The 20,235-nt window shown below is 46.8% G+C and overlaps 1 protein-coding gene across 1 annotated transcript in view; it reads right to left on the reverse strand.

Moving 5' to 3' along the window:
- Positions 1 to 20,235, reverse strand: part of FHOD3 (formin homology 2 domain containing 3) — a 474,874-nt gene that overhangs the window by 34,053 nt on the left and 420,586 nt on the right. The window contains exon 23 of the mRNA XM_054163992.1: positions 1,015 to 1,205. Coding sequence (XP_054019967.1) covers positions 1,015 to 1,205 — 191 coding nt within the window. The remainder of the gene's footprint in view (positions 1 to 1,014; positions 1,206 to 20,235) is intronic.

Below are 20,235 nucleotides of genomic sequence, written 5' to 3' on the forward strand. Positions count from 1 at the left end.
ATAAACACATAGGCACGTGCTGCCTATAGAACTCCTTGTACAAGACTTGTTTCAGCTTCTGTGTGTTGTGAATTGGTCCTTAACACTTCATTTTTTTTTTTACTGCAGCCTGTTGGACGTGGCACTTGGTGCCACGGTCTAGTCATGAGGTCTGTGGTGACAGGTTGGACTCGATGATCTTTGAGGTCTCTTCCAACCTTGGTGATACTGTGAGACTGTGATACTGTTGTTTATCAGAGAGTAAGCCAAGCCCCCCTTAAAATATTTAGGGAGGACAAAAAACATGGCAGCTTAACCTCAACGATGCCAGCTTCTGGGGACAAGCAGCAAGAAGAGCCAGTTCCTGCACTTTGAGAATAAATGATTGCCCCAATTGTTGCTTCTTTTTGTCAGAACAGAAACCTTTTGGAGTGGGAATCTTCCTTCAACGGTGCTGTAACAAAGTATGCACCACATAAATCCTTGTAACATTAGAATTAACCAGGTTGGAAAAGACCTTCGAGATCATCAAGTCCAACCTATCACCCAGCACCATCTGCTCAGCTAAACCATGGCACCAAGTGCCTCATCCAGGCTCTTCCTAAACACCTGCAGGGATAGGGACTCCACCCCCTCCCTGGGCAGCACTTTCCAATGGCCAATCTCTCTTGCTGGGAAGAGCCTAAACGTCCCCTGGTGCAGCTTGAGTGTGTGTCCTCTTGTTCTGGTGCTGCTTGCCTGGGACAAGAGACCAATCCCCACCTGGCTACGACCTCCCTTCAGGGAGTTGTAGACAGTAATACAGTCTCCCCTGAGCCTCCTCTTCTGCAGGCTAAGCAACCCCAGCTCCCTCAGCCTCTCCTCACAGGGCTGTGCTCCAGACCCCTCCCCAGCTTTGTTGCCCTTCTCTGGACACATTAATTGCTGGAATGTGGATTAAACACGTTAAAAACCCCACATTTATGATGTCAGAATTCATAATTTTAGCAAGTATTTGATTATCAAGATGTTGCTATCACTCCTCTAATTCTGTACCTGTTAATTATTCTTCTGTGAACAATCTTCAGGATTATGATTCTTTCTGCACAGTCTTTAAGGAACTCGGACATTTTTTGCTTCAACGTTGGCTTCATTTCATGCTTTGCTATAGCCTTAAGATGATCCCAGGATGCTTTGCAACGCCTTTCCATCTGACACAAATTTTCCTGGAGCTGTTCAAAGTCAACCTGAAAAAGAAAAAAAAGAGCAGAAGTGAAAAATCACAGGATCAGAGAATTGCTTCAGTCAGAAAAGACCTCGAAGATAACTGACCACTGATCTGCCAGCACCATGGCCATTGAACCATGTCCTGAAGTGCCAAGTCCACACATCTTTTGAACACCTCCAGGGACAGTGACTCCACCACCTCCTTGTGCAGCCTGTTTCACAGTCTCACAGTATCACTAAGGTTGGAAGACACCTCAAAGATCATCGAGTCCAACCTGTCACCACAGACCTCACGACTAGACCATGGCACCAAGTGCCACGTCCAATCCCCTCTTGAACACCTCCAGGGACGGTGACTCCACCACCTCCCTGGGCAGCACATCCCAATGGTGAATGACTCTCTCAGTGAAGAACTTTCTCCTCACCTCCAGCCTAAACTTCCCCTGGCACAGCTTGAGACTGTGTCCCCTTGTTCTGGTGCTGGGTGCCTGGGAGAAGAGACCAACCCCTTCCTGGCTACAACCACCTTTCAGGAAGTTGTAGAGGGCAATGAGGTCACCCCTGAGCCTCTTCTTCTCCAGGCTAAACAACCCCAGCTCCCTCAGCCTCTCCTCACAGGGCTGTGCTCAGGGCCTCTCCCCAGCCTTGTTGCCCTTCTCTGGACACGTTCAAGTGTCTCGATGTCCTCCTTAAACTGAGGGGCCCAGAACTGGACACAGGACTCCAGGTGTGGCCTAACCAATGCAGAGTACAGGGGCACAATGACCTCCCTGCTCCTGCTGGCCACACTATTCCTAATGTAGGCCAGGATGCCATTGGCCTTCCTGGCCACCTGGGCACACTGCTGGCTCATGTTTAGGCGGCTGTCAATCAGCACCCCCCAGGTCCCTCTCTGTTTGGCAGCTCTCAGCCACTCTGACCCCAGCCTGTAGCTCTGCATGGGGTTGCCATGGCCAAAGTGCAGCACCCAGCACTTGGACTTGTTAAATGCCATCCCAAATGCCTGTCCACTCTTTGAGTAAAATTTTTTTCCCTAATATCCCATCTAAACTTCCTCTGGCACAATTTCTGGCCATTCCTTTTGTCCTATCACCAGATACTAGTGAAAAAAGACCAACCCCACCTCACTACAACCTCTTTACAGGTAGTTGCAGAAAGCAGTGAGATCTCCCCTCAGCCTCCTCTTCTCCAGACTAAGCAATCCCAGTTCCATCAACTGCACCTCTGAGACTCATTGTCCAGGCACTTCTTCAGCTTCATTGCCCTTTTCTGGACACACTCCAACACCTCAGTGCCCTTGTAGTGAGAGGCCCACACCCACGGTATTTGAGGTGTGGACTCACCAGCGTTGAGTACAAGGGCACAATCACTCCTCTACTCCTGCTGGGCACATTATTCCTGATCCAGGCCAGGCTGCTGTTGAACAGCTTGGTCAACTGAACACATTGCTGGCTCATCTCCAGACACCTGTCAACCAGCACCCCAGTCCATTTCTGTTGGGCAACTTTCCAGCCACTGTGCCTCAAGCCTGTAGTGCTGCGTGTTGTTGTGATCCAAGTGCCGGACCTGCCACATGGCTTTGTCAAACCTTATACAACTGAACTTAGCCCACTGATCCAGCCTGGCCAGATCCCTTTGCAGAGCCTTCCTACCCTCAAGCAGATCAACACTCCCACCCAGTTTAGTGTCATCTGCAAACTTACTGAGGGTGCCCTCAATTCCCTCATCCAGATCATTGATAAAGATATTAAACAAGACTGTCCTCAAAACTGAGCCCTGGAGAACTCTACTTGTGACTGGCTGCCAACCGGATTTAACTCCATTTGGGCCTGGTCATTCAGCCACTTTTTAACCCAGTGAAGCATCCACCCATCCAAGCCATGAGCAGCCAGTTCCTCCAGGGGGATGATGTGGGACACGGTGTCAAAGACACTAATAACATCCAGGCAAAAAACATCCACAGCTTTCCCTTCATAGACTAAGTGTGTCACCTTGTCTTAATAGGAGAACAGAACCTGTCCTTCATGAACCCATGCTGACAGGGCTGATCATCTGGTTGCCCTGCACACGCTGCATGGCACTCAAGATGATATGCTCCATGACTGTCCTTGATACTGAGGTCAGACTGACAGGTCTGCAGTTCCCAGGATCCTCCTCCTAGCCCTTCTTGTAGCTGGGTGTCACATTCGCTGGTCTCTAGGTAGTTGGGACCTCCCGGGTTAGTCAGGACTGCTGGTAAATGATGGAAAGTGCCTTGGTGAGCACCTCTGCCAGTTCTCTTGGTACCCTCAGATAGATGCCATCCAGCCCCATTGACTTTTCTATGTTCAAGTGTAGCAGCAGGTCACATAATCTTGGATTATAAGTGCTTCCTTCTGCTCCCCATCCCTACCTTTCAGCTCAGGGGGCTGGGTATTCAGCAAACAACTGACTGCAGCACAGAAGGTATTGAATACCTCAGCCTCTTCCTCACCCTTGACCACTTTGTTGCCCGCTGCAAAGGACAAAGATTCTCCTAGATCCTCCTTTTGTTTCTAATATATTTATAGAAGGATTTCTTGTTCTCTTTAACTGAAGGGAAATTAATTTCCAGCTGGGATTGGGCCCTTGTAATTTTCTCTCTGCACAGCCTTGTAGTCCTCTCAGGTGGCAAGCCCCAGAACACTTCAAGCAAAAACACTGCAGTAGTATCCTAGGATATCTGAACAATGCAATGGATGGGTAAGAAAGGGTACTGGCAGAACATTAATTCTCCTTTTCATTTACCACAGGATAACTGACAGCTTTCTCTGTCACACTTTGTTATGACATGAAACATTAGCAAGGAAAACTTCAAGAAATATCCATATCCATGTATCTTTGGGGTTAGTCTTGGACTAAAAGGCTGGGCTTAGTTGCTTTCTATGAGTGGTATTCATAGGTGGCAGACTTGCCATTTCAAGGGGGTTTAGCTGCATTGCCTTGGTTGAATAAAGACCTGACAGGCTGGACAGATGGGCAGAGTCCAAAGGCAGGAGATTGAACACATCCAAGTGCCAGGTTCTGCACATTGGCCACAGCAACGCCATGCAGTGCTGCAGGCTGGGGTCAGAGTGGCTGGAGAGCGGCCAAACAGAGAGGGACCTGGGGGTGCTGGTCGATGTTAGGCTGAACATGAGCCTGCAGTGTGCTCAGGCAGCCAGGAGGGCCAATGGCATCCTGGCCTGCATCAGGAACAGTGTGGCCAGCAGGAGCAGGGAAGTCCTTCTGCCCTGTACTCAGCACTGGTTAGGCCACACCTTGAGTCCTGTGTCCAGTTCTGGGTCCCTCAGTTTAGGAAAGATGTTCAATTGCTGGAAGGTGTCCAGAAAAGGGCAACAAGGCTGGGGAGGGGTCTGGAGCACAGCCCTGTGGGGAGAGGCTGGGGGAGCTGGGGTTGCTTAGCCTGCAGAAGAGGAGGCTCAGGGGAGACCTTCTTGCTCTCTCCAACTCCCTGAAGGGAGGTTGTTGCCAGGTGGGGGTTGCTCTCTTCTCTCAGGCAACCAGCACCAGAACAAGAGGACAGAGTCTCAAGCTGTGCCAGGGGAAGTTTAGGCTGGAGATGAGGAGAAAGTTCATCCCAGAAAGAGTTGTTGGCCATTGGAATGTGCTGCCCAGGGAGGTGGTGGAGTCACCATGCCTGGAGGTGTTCAAGAGGGGACTGGATGTGGCACTTGGAGCCATGGTTTAGTCAGTCATGCGGTGTTGGGTGACAGGCTGGACTCGATGATCTCCGTGGTCTTTTCCAACCTTATTCATTCTATGATTCTATGATTCTAAAGAAGGAACAATAAAATATTGTGGTCTTTTTTTTTTCTCATGCTAATAACTTCATCCTTGCAACAAGCAGCTGCATGACTCATTTCTGAGGTAATATAAAATGTTTTCTGTCTTTTTGTCTGCTGCTCATAGCTTTTTATACCCTGTTTACTGCTCGCTGGTGTACCCAGCCAACACTTCTTCAGCTTAGAAAGCACTTGGATCTATTCCCTAGCCATGCACTGACTTGTTAATAGATGGTCGGCTTCTAATCACAAAATACATGGGACAGAGTTTTTAGAGCTCTACTGGAAGTGTTATTTAGTGATCTCAGCACAGACTTTCATCCCTTGATATGCAGTAAAGATTTGCTGGCTTGTAACAAGGTTATATAATGTCTTTGAAAGTCTCTCAGCACAGTTAAAATATATGACTGCATCCTACAGGAACATTCACAAGGACAGAAGCCCACACGCTCCACAGAAGGTAAGAGAGAGCGTCTCCTTTATTCACCAGCCAAAGAAGGTGCCCAGTTCTCAACAGTCTACGGAGGACATTCAGGATGTATTGCTGACAGCTGGGTAAAGTGCATTAACAACCCAACCACAGCATGCAACAGAGGGAAAAAATAAGACTACCAACCCTGCCCTTGAATTCTGCAGAGAGGAAAGAATTGTTTTATAATGCCAATTCACAGTTCAGTTGAATTCAACCTATAAAACACACGCTCAGCTCTCAGATGCTACACACTTCAGTGTTTGGGATGTCACAGTCTGCCAATTTCTAATTTTCTAATTTTCAGTTAATTTCTAAATGAAAACCCATCTCAGACACAGGTTTTAGTTGGCTGTTCTTAGGTGTGTGCTGAGGATCCCCACATGAAATGCATTATCATTAAAAAGCTCTTGGTATTGATTAGGTTTGGGGTTGCTATGATTTATAAAACAACACATTTTTACTCTGCATAGGGAAATCAAAACATCATTTTCACAGTATCACAGTATCACCAAGGTTGGAAGAGACCTCGAGGATCATCGAGTCCAACCTGTCTCCACAGACCTCATGACTAGACCATGGCACCAAGTGCCATATCCAATCCCCTCTTGACCACCTCCAGGGATGAGGACTCCACCACCTCCCTGGGCAGCACATTCCAATGACAAACAACTCTCTCAGTGAAGAACTTTCTCCTCACCTCCAGCCTAAACTTCCCCTGGTGCAGCTTGAGACTGTGTCCCCTTGTTCTGGTGCTGGTTGCCTGGGAGAAGAGACCAACCCTTTCCTGGCTACAACCTCCCTTCAGGTATTTGTAGAGGGCAATGAGGTCTCCCCTGAGCCTCCTCTTTTCCAGGCTAAACAATCCCAGCTCCCTCAGCCTCTCCTCATAGGGCTGTGCTCAAGGCCTCTCCCCAGCCTTGTTGCCCTTCTCTGAACATGTTCAAGTGTCTCGATGTCCTTCTTAAACTGAGGGGCCCAGAACTGGACACAGGACTCAAGGTGTGGTCTAACCAATGCAGAGTCCAGGGGCACAATGACTTCCCTGCTCCTGCTGGCCACACTATTCCTAATGCAGGCCAGGATTCCATTGGCCTTCTTGGCCACCTGGGCACACTGCTGGCTCATGTTTAGGCAGCTGTCAATCAGTACCCCCAGGTCCCTCTCTGTTTGGCAGCTCTCAGCCACTCTGCCCCCAGCCTGTAGCTCTGCATGGGGTTGCCGTGGCCAAAGTGCAGCCCCTGGCACTTGGACTTGTTGAATGCCATCCCGTTGGACTCTGCCCATCTGTGCATCTTTTGATGCATTGTGCTACTCAGAAAAGCCTGCTAGGCCCAGCAGCTGTGGGGTTTTCCTTTTCCTTACATCCATATCAATGCATATTACAATTGATTTCCAGGTCACTGGAAATGATGCTAAACACACTGATGATGACAGATACAGTGCTGCTGTACATGGATGGTGTATCTAAAACTCAGATGGGGAAAAACACAAGCATTCCTGTCAAGAATAAAAGGAAGTATTTCTAGGCTGTACTGATAGAATTATCCAACCTGACTGGAGAAGTCTTGCAGTGTTTGCAGCACAGAAATTCAATTTTGTGACATTTTATGGCACTTTCACTGAAAGCAGGGTAAGTTTGACTGTCAAAAAGCTCTGAGGTTCGAGAGCTATCTTTGGTGAATGGCATATCTACAGACAAAGTAGGTGGCAAATTCCCTGCCCCTTGAGAGCTGACAAGAGCCTGTGTATTCACAAGAGTGGGCAGTCACAGCCAGGACTGGCAGTGGCAGGTCAAGCCAAGGGAAGCACAGGAATTTTCTGAGCACAAACAAACATTCAGATTTCTGGGGAGGTCCTAAGCAGACTGCAGCAAGGTGAATGCGAACTGATGTCTCCTGCAGAGCAGCCAGACAGAAAGAGACCTGGCATTACCAGTTGACAGCTGGCTGAACATGAGCCAGCAGTGTGCCCAGATGGCCAAGAAGGCCAATGGCATCCTGGCCTGGACCAGGAATGGTGGCCAGCAGGAGCAGGGAAGTCATTCTGCCTCTGTACTCAGCACTGGTTCGGCCACACCTTGAGTCCTGTGTCCAGTTCTGGGCTCCTCAATTCAAGGACACTGAGACACCTGAACGTGTCCAGAGAAGGGCAACAAGGCTGGGGAGGGGTCTGGAGCACAGCCCTGTGAGGAGAGGCTGAGGGAGCTGGGGTTGTTTAGCCTGGAGAAGAGGAGGCTCACGGGTGACCTCATTGCCCTCTACAGCTACCTGAAAGGTGGTGGTAGACAGGAAGGGGTTGGTCTCTTGTCTCAGGCAAACCAGCACCTGAACAAGAGGACACAGTCTCAAGCTGCACCAGGGGAAGTTTAGGCTGGAGGTGAGGAGAAAGTTCTTTACTGAGAGAGTCATTCATCATTGGGATGTGCTGCCCAGGGAGGTGGTGGAGTCACCATCCCTGGAGGTGTTCAAGAGGGGATTGGATGTGGCACTTGGTGCCATGGTCTAGTCGTGAGGTCTGTGGTGACAGGTTGGACTCGATGATCCTCAAGGTCTCTTCCAACCTCAGTGATACAGTGATACTACTGTGAACCATACCATTCCTCTTCCTTTTCTGTTCATTTGTGTGCAAAGCCCTTGCTGCTTGCTCCTCCTGTTTACTATTACCTTCTGTTACAAGTTTTAAAAAGTCTTTTTTTCCCCTTGTAGCAAACACAGGAGTGGCCTTAGGTTGTTAAGCAACATAAAAATACCATTGCTTTCAGACACTTCTGAGGTGTATTTTGGTTTGTAAATGAATTTAGGAAAAAAATCCCAACTTTGCAAATGCTCCTGGGATATATTTTGTATGCTCCTCCTTTCTCCTACCAGCTTGCTCTCCATTTACAACCACACTAGCTGAAAAGTGCTTAGAACTCTGTTATTTATCTGTGAAACCTCCTGCCAGGCCCATGCTATTCAGACTTCTGACAAGTACCATTGTAGACACTTGCATCAGAGTGAAGTAGCCAGGGACAGTCTGTCCAGAAAGTGTTTAAATGACAGTCCAACAGGTCAGCTTCCTCAGGAAACCGCTGCTGAAAGTTACTAATGGGCAACGTTAAACACATTAAAAAAAAAATCCACTTTTTATTTTAGTGCACCCCCATGTTTTGTACAAACATCACTCAGACCAAGAAGGAAGCCTTCCAAACACATGCCTGCAATGCCAGCACGCATTCAAATCCTTTGCTGTCATTATTTGTTGCTTGCTACCATAGCGACAGAGGATTCTGCCACAAACAACACCACCAGGAAGAATTCTACCAAGTTTCTCCCTTCATTAGGCTGAGAATTTAACACCTCATGATATACCTACTGCCCAAGTGACTTACCACAGTATCACCAAGGTTGGAAGAGACCTCGAAGATCATCGAGTCCAACCTGACACCACAAACCCCACGACTAGACCATGGCACCAAGTGCCACGTCCAATCCCCTCTTGAACACCTCCAGGGATGGAGATTCCACCACCTCCCTGGGCAGCACATCCCAATGACGAATGACTCTCTTGGTGAAGAACTTTCTCCTCACCTTGAGTCTAAACCTCCCCTGGCACAGCTTGAGACTGTGTCCTCTTGTTCTGGTGCTGGGTGCCTGGGAGAAGAGACCAACCCCTTCCTGGCTACAACCACCTTTCAGGTAGTTGTAGAGGGCAATGAGGTCACCCCTGAGCCTCCTTTTCTCCAGGCTAAACAATCCCAGCCCCCTCAGCCTCTCCCCATAGGGCTGTACTCAAGGCCTCTCCCCAGCCTTGTTGCCCTTCTCTGGACATGTTGAAGAGTCTCAATGTCCTTCTTAAACTGAGGGGCCCAGAACTGGACAACTATTCTCATATTAGGCCTGTTCATTTTCAGGTTCAACTCCATGCCATACATCCAGTATCATCTGCTGTCTACACCAGTTTAAAACTAATTCATAAAATCCTAGACCATAGGCAAGTTATTTTGGCAGGACACATATCAGTGTTTGGGTTGAGATGTTATTTCTCTGTGTCACCACAAGTATCTCATGACAACCCAAGAACTGGACTCTTACTATTCCTTGGGAGAGAAAGGTTGCTTTGAGATGGCAATGGGAACTAAATGCAGTTGCTCAAACTCAAAGTGCTTTCACTATGTATTTCTCTATAGCACTGTCTACAGTTTCAGTTATGCTGGAGGTGAGGTGAAAGTTCTTCCCAGAAAGAGTAATTGGCCATTGGAATGTGCTGCCCAGGGATGTGGTGGAGTCACCATCCCTGGAGGTGTTCAAAAATGGATTGGATGCGGCACTTGGAGCCGTGGTTTAGTAGTCACAAGGTCCTGGGTGACAGGTTGGACTTTTCCAACCTTATTGATTCTACGATTCTATGTATTGTCATACACAGGAAACAACTGTAGCTTCAGTGAGAGCACAGGTAATTTTTCTTCAGCATTCCCTCAGATGTAATATCACAGTATCACAGTATCACAGTATCACCAAGGTTGGAATAGACCTCAAAGATCATTGAGTCCAACCTGTCACCACAGACCTCATGACTAGACCATGGCACCAAGTGCCACATCCAATCCCCTCTTGAACACCTCCAGGGACGGTGACTCCACCACCTCCCTGGGCAGCACATTCCAATGACAAACAACTCTCTCAGTGAAGAACTTTCTCCTCACCTCCAGCCTAAACTTCCCCTGGTGCAGCTTGAGACTGTGTCCTCCTGTTCTGGTGCTGGTTGCCTGGGAGAAGAGACCAACCCCTTCCTGGCTACAGGCACCTTACAGGTAGTTGTAGAGAGCAATGAGGTCACCCCTGAGCCTCCTCTTCTCCAGGCTAAACAACCCCAGCTCCCTCAGCCTCTCCTCACAGGGCTGTGCTCAAGGCCTCTCCCCAGCCTTGTTGCCCTTCTCTGGACACATTCAAGTGTCTCAATGTCCTTCTTAAACTGAGGGGCCCAGAACTGGACACAGGACTCAAGGTGTGGCCTGACCAATGCATAGTACAGGGGCACAATGACTTCCCTGGTCCTGCTGGCCACACTATTCCTAATGCAGGCCAGGATGCCGTTGGCCCTCTTGGCCACCTGGGCACACTGCTGGCTCATGCTTAGGCGGCTGCCAATCAGCACCCCCAGGTCCCTCTCTGTTTGGGAGCTCTCCAGCCACTCTGACCCCAGCCTGTAGCTCTGCATGGGGTTGCCGTGGGGTTGCAGCACCTGGCACTTGGACTTGTTGAATGCAATATGCTTACACCTTTCTTTTTCCAGCTAAACCTCCTCTAGTCTCTAGGCTAAGCTCCACCACTACTGAGAGCACAAAAATGAAACACACTGCACTTGATAATGCTCATGTTTTCTGCCTCCTGTATTTCTGTTCAGCCCTTGAAAAGGGTCAAAAATGAAATGCCACTAAAAACCCCGTAACAAAACAACTAAATGAAGGGGAACTGGTAAATCTGAGGTTTCTGTTTAAAAAGCATTTTTCAAAATCACTGCAAATTATCCAAAGTTTTGTTCTGGAGGCCAGAGGATACCTTGTTATGTAGCCTCAGTACCCTTGTATATGCTTTCTATTGCTTGATTCTATAATTAATGTTTTACTGCTACAGTGGTGAAAATCTCAAATAGAGATATTTTCTAAGGAAGACCTAGATCTCTGCATTTTTAAACTACTCAGGGCCTATTAACTAGAGGACTGACGCTTTCACAAGGACAAAGGTTACCTTAAATTCACAATAAAATGCCCATTTTATTGCACATCCTAAGGAGATACTCATAATAACAGACAAAATCTTTCTCTCTTCAAAGTTCACAATAGTTTCTGCAGCACACCACAGCCTGATCTGAGCTGCTTATAATTTAGGATCAGATGGTTCATTCTTCCATTATTACAGGGATAGATTTTGGCACAGAACACAAAATCTTCCTATTTTCCTGAGCTGGTTCAGTGCCAAAGGAAATTCTGAGAATTGCTCCTTGCAAACATACTGTCATCTGAGCTCAGCAGCCCTCTGTGGCATATGTTCAAAACTCTTGTCTCCTCCGATATTTCCACCCTGGCTTGCCTCACTGAATGCCACAAAAATTATCCAAGACCCAATGTTAGTCTGACTTGCACACTGTTGGCTTTCAGCAAATTAGAGGCCAGCTCTTGAAAGAAAGCAGAATATAAAGGAAGTTCTGCACCAGCATTTCTAATTCTAGGGTAGGAGGTGGTACCTTGCCAAATTAATTTTGGAAATGAGAACACCTGAAGTAATTCACTAATTAAAAATGAAAGGACAGAAGTGCTCACTAGTGTATAGTCAGATGACATCATGCCCCTGTGCTCAGCACTGGGTCAGCCACACCTTGAGTCTTGTGCCCCTCAGTTTAAGAAGGACATTGAGACACTAGAAGGTGTCCAGAGAAGAGTAATGAGGCTGAGGAGAGGCCTTGAGCATGAGCCCCATGAGGAGAGGCTGAGGGAGCTGGGGTTGCTTAGCCTGGAGAAGAGGAGGTTCAGGGGAGACCTTATTGTTCTCTACAACTACCTGAAGGGAGGTTGTAACCAGGTGGGGGTTGCTCTCTTCTCCCAGGCAACCAGCACCAGAACAAGAGGACACAGTCTCAAGATGCACCAGGGGAGGTTTAGGCTGGAGGTGAGGAGAAAGTTCATCCCAGAAAGAGTAACTGGCCATTGGAATGTGCTGCCCAGGGAGGTGGTGGAGTCCCCATCCCTGGAGGTGTTCAGGAGGGGATTGGACATGGCACTTGGAGCCATGGTTTAGTCAGTCATGAGGTGTTGGGTGACAGGTTGGACTCGATGATCTCTGAGGTCTTTTCCGACGTTATTGATGCTATGATTCTATGACTCTACCCAGTTACATACACTTCTCCATGGCATTTTAAGTTTCTTAAGCAATGAAGAAAACCCACACTAACATGAGATCTTTTCAGCTGCTGTATGACAGTTCCCACAAGATGGGATGAAAAGGAGCGATACCAGGAAGCGTAGGTCCCAGTTAGTAGGTCTCCTTGGATGGTGTTATGGCACTTACAACACTACTTGCAGTCATTTCACATGAAATGCAACTGACACAACACAGTGCTGGCAAGGATTCATTTGATCACTTTCAGACAAAGCCCCTAAGTCTCATTTGCCATGGAAGCTCTTTCCCCATTGCCCCAGCCTGGTCTGCAACCAGCAGGATCTGCCTTATCCTGCTCTGTCTTCCCCTTTGCTCCTGCTAGCCTGCATCAGGAACTGAAGCAGCTGCAGCAGTTCTTGCGACTGACACCGCCAGGAATGATACAAACATAAAAAACTTTGCATCCTCCAACCTCTTCTTTCTACAGGAAATAATTTGACATCTGCCATTGGTTTTTGTTTGAATTAACTTAGGGGAAGTACACTTGAACAGTAATTGCATACAAATACTTCCTGCCAAGTGAGATGAGAAACACCACTGAAGTAGTGCAGGGGGCAGCATGGTCTTCCATACTTTTATTTCTTTTCTCCTTTCTCTACTTGACAAGCAGAAGCTTGACAAGCAGAAGCTACAACATGCTGGAATGGCACTTCTGTTTCAGACACCTCCTTTCTCTCCACATCTTCCTGGTAAGTCCCTTGGAGGGCAGCTGCAGGCTTCCTTCTTCCCTGTTTACACCTTTGTTTCACCCTGAGCTCTTTGCAACCAGCAGCCCTTGCCCCCTCCCCTGCGTTTTTAACATCTATCCTGGTTTAAGACAGCCTGCTCTCACAAGCAAGTTCCACCCCCCACCCCACAAATGGGAGGGAAAGTAACACAAAACCCCTCCCTGGGTTGAGATAAGGAGTGTTTATTGAGATGATATGATGTACAATTACCTCAGCCTATTTCACGGAAAAGCACAGCAAAAGCAGAAGCAGCAGCAGAAGCCAGCAATAAAACAATTCCCCAACACCAAGCCTGCAGCTACCCAGTGGAAAAGACCAACACCCTAAAACTGGAAACTGGAAGCCTTACAATCTGAACTACAAGCCCCATAATACCTTGCTCTGGCCAGAAATTTCATTTTAAAGCCGGCATGATGTTGCCATGGTATTGAATACTCATCCTCTAATTCAACTTGTTAAACCCCATTACATTATCCACCCCTATACCATTCTATACCATGGAATCATAGAATAGTCTGGGTTGGAAGGGACCTCCAAAGGTCATCTACTCCAACCCCCTCTGCAGTAAGCAGAGGCATCCTCAACTAGATTAGGTTGCCTCACCTTGAATATCTCCAGGGATGGGGCCTCAACCACCTCCCTGGGCAATCTGTTCCATTGTTCCACCACCCTCATAGTAAAGATCTTGTTCCTAACATCCAATCTAATCAGTTCTTCTCTAGTTTGAAGCCATTGCCCCTCATCCTATCACCACAGGCCTTCATAAAGAGTCTCTCTCCATCCTTCTTGTAGACCCCCTTCTGGTACTTGAAGGTCATTATTAGGTCTCCCCTGGAGCCTCCTCTTCTCCAGGCTGGACGCCCCCAGCTCCCTCAGCCTGTCTTCATAGCAGAGATGCTCCAACCCCCTGATCATTTTCCTGGCCCTCTGTACTTGCTCCATCCTTATATTGAAGGCTCCAGACCCAATACCTTCTATGTCACGCACAGCAGCAATTAACATCACACAACATAAATCATACATCATTCCATTCCCACTCAAAATGAGATCTCCTTGCAGTACACAACAGGCTTCTTACTGCAGATGTTCTGGAGTTCCACCATGTTCTACTACAGTCTAGATCAGTCCAAATGGTGGGGCAGCGTTTCCAACCCCAGGGCCAGTCAATTCCAGTGAGTCCTTCCACCCCTCCAAGTGAAAGGAACCTGTGGCTTGCATTCCAGTGCTCTGCTTCCAACCCTTCCCAGATGCTGGGATCCCCTTGTCACACCAGGGTTCCAGCCCTTGTAGTTTGATGGCATCAGATTATACTGTGTGCCTGTATCTACTAGAGCTTTATACTCTTTGTGGGTTCCACTTGCCAAATCATCAGATGTCTACAGTCCAATAAATCCATTTGTCCCTCTCCTCCAACTGGTTGGAGGCAGGGCCGCTCTAGTTCTGACTGGAATCAACTGCACGCTGTGAAGATGCTTTGGGAGCTCCTTCAGGAGTATCTATCAGCTCTTCTGCTCTTTTTGGCCAACTTACCACTGGAAACTGAGGCAGCATTCTTCTGGGGAGAATTTTCTTGTAACTCACAGACTTGTGCAGCTAGGACTGATGTGGGTTTTCCATCCCACTTACATCCTCCCCATGGGCACGTAAGTAAAAGCACAGTGTATGCTGTGGTGTGGACCTCCCAGGTTCTTTCTTTGGATAGGGAAGTGTCTGCCTCTCATAGCTGAAACCTGGGACCATGCAGGTGGGGAATAGGGCATGCTCTTTTTGAGTTGATGGACCTCCTGGGACAGCTCCTTTGCAGCTGAAACACAGACCTGTACAGAGGAAGAGAGACTTCCCATGTATTGCTGGAGCCTGCTAGCCACTTTTTGCCCTTGGCTGTCCTTCATGTCCAGGGTAAAGACTGAGGGATTACTTCTGGCTCTTCCTCTTGTTCCCCTGATGACCTTGATGAATCCTCATCCTTTGTGAGATGAACTGCTTTCCTTGCATGCTTCCTTTTTTGTACAGTGGGGACTGGGACTGGCACAGGCTGGTTCTCTGCTGCAGCTGCCATTCCTTCTGCTGGGATCTGAGTAGCCGTGGTACCTACTGGACTTCCTGCAGGTCCAGAGACATTCTCCTGCCTGTGACTGTGCTGAACAGTGAGGAGAGCCTGATAGGCATGGGCCAGGCCCACATAGGGTGATTTCTGTCTCTCAGGAACTTCCAGGCTGACAATAGACTTTTTGCAAATATTTTACCAACATGTCTGGATTTTGAACTTGTTCATGGGTGAAATTCCACTTGTCCATGCTCTCCCCCACACCCTGCCATTCAGAATTATCCAGTCTCAGGGCAGCTCTCCGGGTGGTATTGTATCACTCTGGACAAGACCCATCCCATCAATTGGGTGAGATTAGATCTACACCAAGCAGCTAGTTGAGTAACCGTATCAAAACATGCCAGCAACCAGCACAGCAACACCACAGCCCTATGAGGAGAGGCTGAGGGAGCTGGGGCTGCTTAGCCTGCAGAAGAGGAAGCTCAGGGCAGACCTTCTTGCTCTCTCCAACTCCCTGAAGGGAGGTTGTAGCCAGGTGGGGGTTGGTCTCTTCTCCCAGGCAACCAGCACCAGAACAAGAGGACACAGTCTCAAATTGCACCAGGGGAGGTTTAGGTTGGATGTTAGGAAGAAGTTCTTCCCAGCAAGAAAGATTGGCCATTGGAATGTGCTGCCAAGGGAGGTGGTGGAGTCACCATCACTGGAGGTGTTTAGGAAGAGCCTGGATGAGGCACTTGGCATGGTCTCAAAGGTCTTTCCCAGCCTGGTTAATTCTAATTCTAATTCTAATTCTAATTCTAATTCTAATTCTAATTCTAATTCTAATTCTAATTCTAATTCTAATTCAAGCAGCTAGTGGAGTTACCATATCACAACATGCCAGCAACCAGCACAGCATCACCACAGCTTCAAGCCACTTCCCTGAGGTGGTAAGCACCACCAGAAAGAGCACTTTGAGTACCTGTACATTAGGTTTTATGTCACTGTAAGGTAACCAGGGCTGGGCCCCAGCACATTGACTCCAGCTGGCCCAGGAAAACAAATACATTGACATGGTAAAGATACTCTGGAAAAAAAGGGGGGTGGGGGGGAAAGTACACAAAAGTCTTTTAAGAAGCTTTAATTGAATCCTATTGTTATCTTGCTTCTCTTTATCTCAACCCTTTCACTGCACATTGGGGCACCAAAACAGAGCATACTGTTACACTTTGAACAGGGAGCTTTAACCCAGTCCCTGAATGCAAAGACTGAAAGCAAATTACCATTGGATGCAAAAGGAAAATAATGCTAAGCTCTATATAATTCCTTGGATTGCTAATGGGATATAGAGCAGAGGCATAAACCATTCTTGCTCTCTTTCTTTCTTCTGGCACTTCTGCTTGCAACTTTTCTCTCTCTCTCCCATGGCCTTGCCAGGGGATCTCTGTTTTGACTGCTGTGTGAGGAAATGGGGAGGAGGGAGAGAGGAGGGAAGGAGATGAATGGGTGCCCTGGATCTGTCCAGGGGGGTTCTGAGGAGTCTCTGTGTTGTTTATGAATTGTAAATATATCTATGTTGTACATATATATTGTATATTTTGTACATATTCCTTGCATTTCACATGTCTAGATTATAGTTTGCTTGTAAATAGAGCTCCATTTGCTTCCAAGACCTACTGAGCTAGTCTGGCAATTTTATTTTGGGAGGTAACTTTTCCAAATTAGCTGGGGGGTGATTTCAAGCCTCCACACCTGCTCTCACAAGGAACACCACACACAGAGACAAGAGAGAAAGTAACACAAAAATCCCTGGGTTGAGATTGCCCATTGGAATGGGCTGCCCGGGGAGGTGGTGGAGTCACCATCACTGGAGGTGTTCAGGAGGAGACTTGATGGGGTGCTTGGTGCCATGGGTTAGTTGTTTAGGTGGTGTTGGATTGGTTGATGGGTTGGATACGATGATCTTGAAGGTCTCTTCCAACCTGGTCTATTCTATTCTATTCTATTCTATTCTATTCTATTCTATTCTATTCTATTCTGAGTGTTTAATGAGATTATTCAATGTACAATTAATTCCCCTAGCCTATCTCACAGAAAATCTCAGCAAAAGCAGAAGCAGCAGCAGCCAGCAATAAAATGACCACACTACAGCCCCAAGCCTGCAGCCAGCCCAGTGGAAAGGACCAGCTCCCCAAACCCAGACACTGGAAGCAGCAGCCAGAAACAGGAAGCCTCTCATCCTACAATCCAAATGATAGTTTTTGGTAATTTTGTCACTTGTGTCTGCTTTTTTTTCCCCCCCATTTATGACTTGAGACAAACATTTTGCAGTAACTATACCCTTTTGTTTGTGATCTTTCTGACTCCTTCCTGGTGAAGCAGTCAGCTTTTCCTATTTGTTTTCATGATCTGAGGCTCAGGAAATTCTCACACCATGTGCATTTCAGGGGAAGGGCCATCTCTGTCTATCTGCAGGGTGGGAATTCTTTAGCCTTTGTGGTTTCTGAAAGATGCTTCTAGACAAAACAGAGCTCAAAATGCAGTCTAATCCACAGCAAAATATTATATCTCATGTCCTGTCATCTTTCCTAAACCAAGACTTTGCCCTGTCTGTGAATATTCCCTTGTAGAGGGCAGCTTGGGTGGCTTCCATGTGCTGTTTGATCTGTAGCAGCTAAGATCAGTGGGCACAGAGCTTGTTACAGTAATCCATCAGTGATATAACACATGAAGGAATACTTCAAAGAGGGAGAGCTTGGGCGTCATGGGGAAGGTTAAGGCTATAATTTCTCTTAATGTGATTTTGTCTGGCCCTTACAGAGCTTCATCTGCTTTGGCCAGGGCCACTAGATCAGCAAACCACAGGCTGAAAGACTGTGCTCAATTTTGTGTGCTCTTAGATGTAATTTTTATATATATAGATATATATGGATATATATACATAGAACACATAGAATACATAGAATAAACCAGGTTGGAAGAGACCTTCAAGATCATCATGTCCAACCCATCAACCAATCCAACACCACCCAAACAACTAACCCATGGCACCAAGCACCCCATCAAGTCTCCTCCTAAACACCTCCAATGATGGTGACTCCACCACCTCCCTGGGCAGCCCATTCCAATGGGCAATCACTCTCTCTGTGTAGAACTTCTTCCTAACATCCAACCTAAACCTCCCCTGGCGCAGCCTGAGACTGTGTCCTCTTGTTCTGGTGCTGGCTGCCTGGGACAAGAGACCAACATCTGCTTGTCTACAACCTCCCTCCAGGTAGTTGTAGAGAGCAATAAGGTTACCCCTGAGCCTCCTCTTCTCCAGGCTAAGCAACCCCAGCTCCCTCAGTCTCTCCTCACAGGGCTTGTGTTCCAATAGATATAGATATAGATATAGATATAGATATAGATATAGATATAGATATAGAGATAGAGATAGAGATAGATAGAGATAGAGATAGAGATAGAGATATAGATAGAGATAGAGATAGATAGATAGATATAGATATTTTAATGAAGGACAGCAGTAAGTTAAGCTTTCCTCCACTTTCTAAGACAGAAAAATAAAGATAAGAAATGACCTTGAGAGTGCAGCACAGAAGGTGCTGTGGATTTTGGAAAACAAAGGGCTCTTCTATTTTTAGGGCAATTTTCATTCTAGTGATCTACTTGGTTCCAATCTAAAAAAAAAAAAAAAGGTGAAATAAATACTTAAGAAAAAAATAATCAGGCAGTAGGAAATGAGAAACCAATACACTGAAATGTTAAGAGATGAAGAAGCACTCAAAGAAAAAGAAAAACCCAAACCTTTTAAATGTGAGAAACTAACCTCAATGAAGGCAATAGAATGGAACCTACATAGGCTGTACAAGAGGGAAAAAAGGCAAACAGAGATTGAATCTGAAGAGCAAATACTTAAGGATATAAACCAAAAGACAAAGATTCCTTTATGGGATCCAAAAACCTGAAAAATGTATGAGGGCTAAAGAGATTGAGGAAGACAACAGGCTTGGAAGGGAAGTAAAATTCCTTATTCCAATTTCACCAGAGTGGATGTTGGGGTTTAGAATACAGAATACTGAACACAGAATTAACCAGGTTGGAAAAGACTTGGAGATCACAGAGTCCAACCTATCACCCAACACCATCTGATCAACTAAACCATGGCACCAAGTGCTTCATCCAGACTTCACTTAAACGCCTGCAGTGATGGTGACTCCACCATGTCCCTGGGCAGCCCATTCCAGTGGGCAATCACTCTCTCTGTATAGAATTTCTTCCTAAAATCCAGCCTAAACCTCCCCCTGGGGCAGCCTTAGACTCTGTCCTCTTGTTCTGGTGCTGATTGCCTGGGAGAAGAGCCCAACATCCACCTGTCTACAACCTCCCTTCAGGTAGTTGTAGACAGCAATAAGGTCACTCCTTCTGGCAGCAAATAATCAAGCTACTATCTAAAATGACTACGCTTTTGCCACATGTAGTAGGCTAAAGAATCAGAAGATAGTGAAAGTTTCACCTAATTTTACACAACCTGCAAGGCTGACTCAGGAGACTGGAGAGCTCCAGGCTTTATACCTGGTAACCTAAATGAAAGGATGAATAACAGGAAGTTAAATACATTGAAATAATCACTACATTCTAGTTATGTTTATAAAAGTAGTAGACAGCTAAGAGCAAGTACAGAGAATCTGGCTTTCCAAATCTTTACAAGATACCTAGGAAGTATGAGGCTAAGATAAATATTGATTTTCCTTTGATGCCAGGGTTAGCAGCAGGTATTTTTACTTAGTATTTCAGAATTATCTGGAAACAAGGAAGCCTACTGAGATGGTAAAATCTAAAAAATGGCACAGAATTGCTCAGATTAGTCCTGATTTTTGCTTCAGCAGATCATGGTCATTAGTGTAGATTGCAATGTAGTGCACAGCGCAGACAGTATTGATTCTGAGCTGCCCAATCAGCTGCCTGGATGCCCTTGTGAGCTGCCCAAAGATGTTGAAAGCATAGCAACAGTCAGAAAAACGCAACTAAAACCTCAGGACATGTAACAAAAGATATAGCACAAGCAGAGCAGACAAGACAGATGGCCTTGTGAGGTCCTTTGCAA

This window comes from Dryobates pubescens, chromosome 9 (assembly GCF_014839835.1).
Source record: "Dryobates pubescens isolate bDryPub1 chromosome 9, bDryPub1.pri, whole genome shotgun sequence".
Classification (NCBI taxonomy): Eukaryota; Metazoa; Chordata; class Aves; order Piciformes; family Picidae; genus Dryobates; species Dryobates pubescens.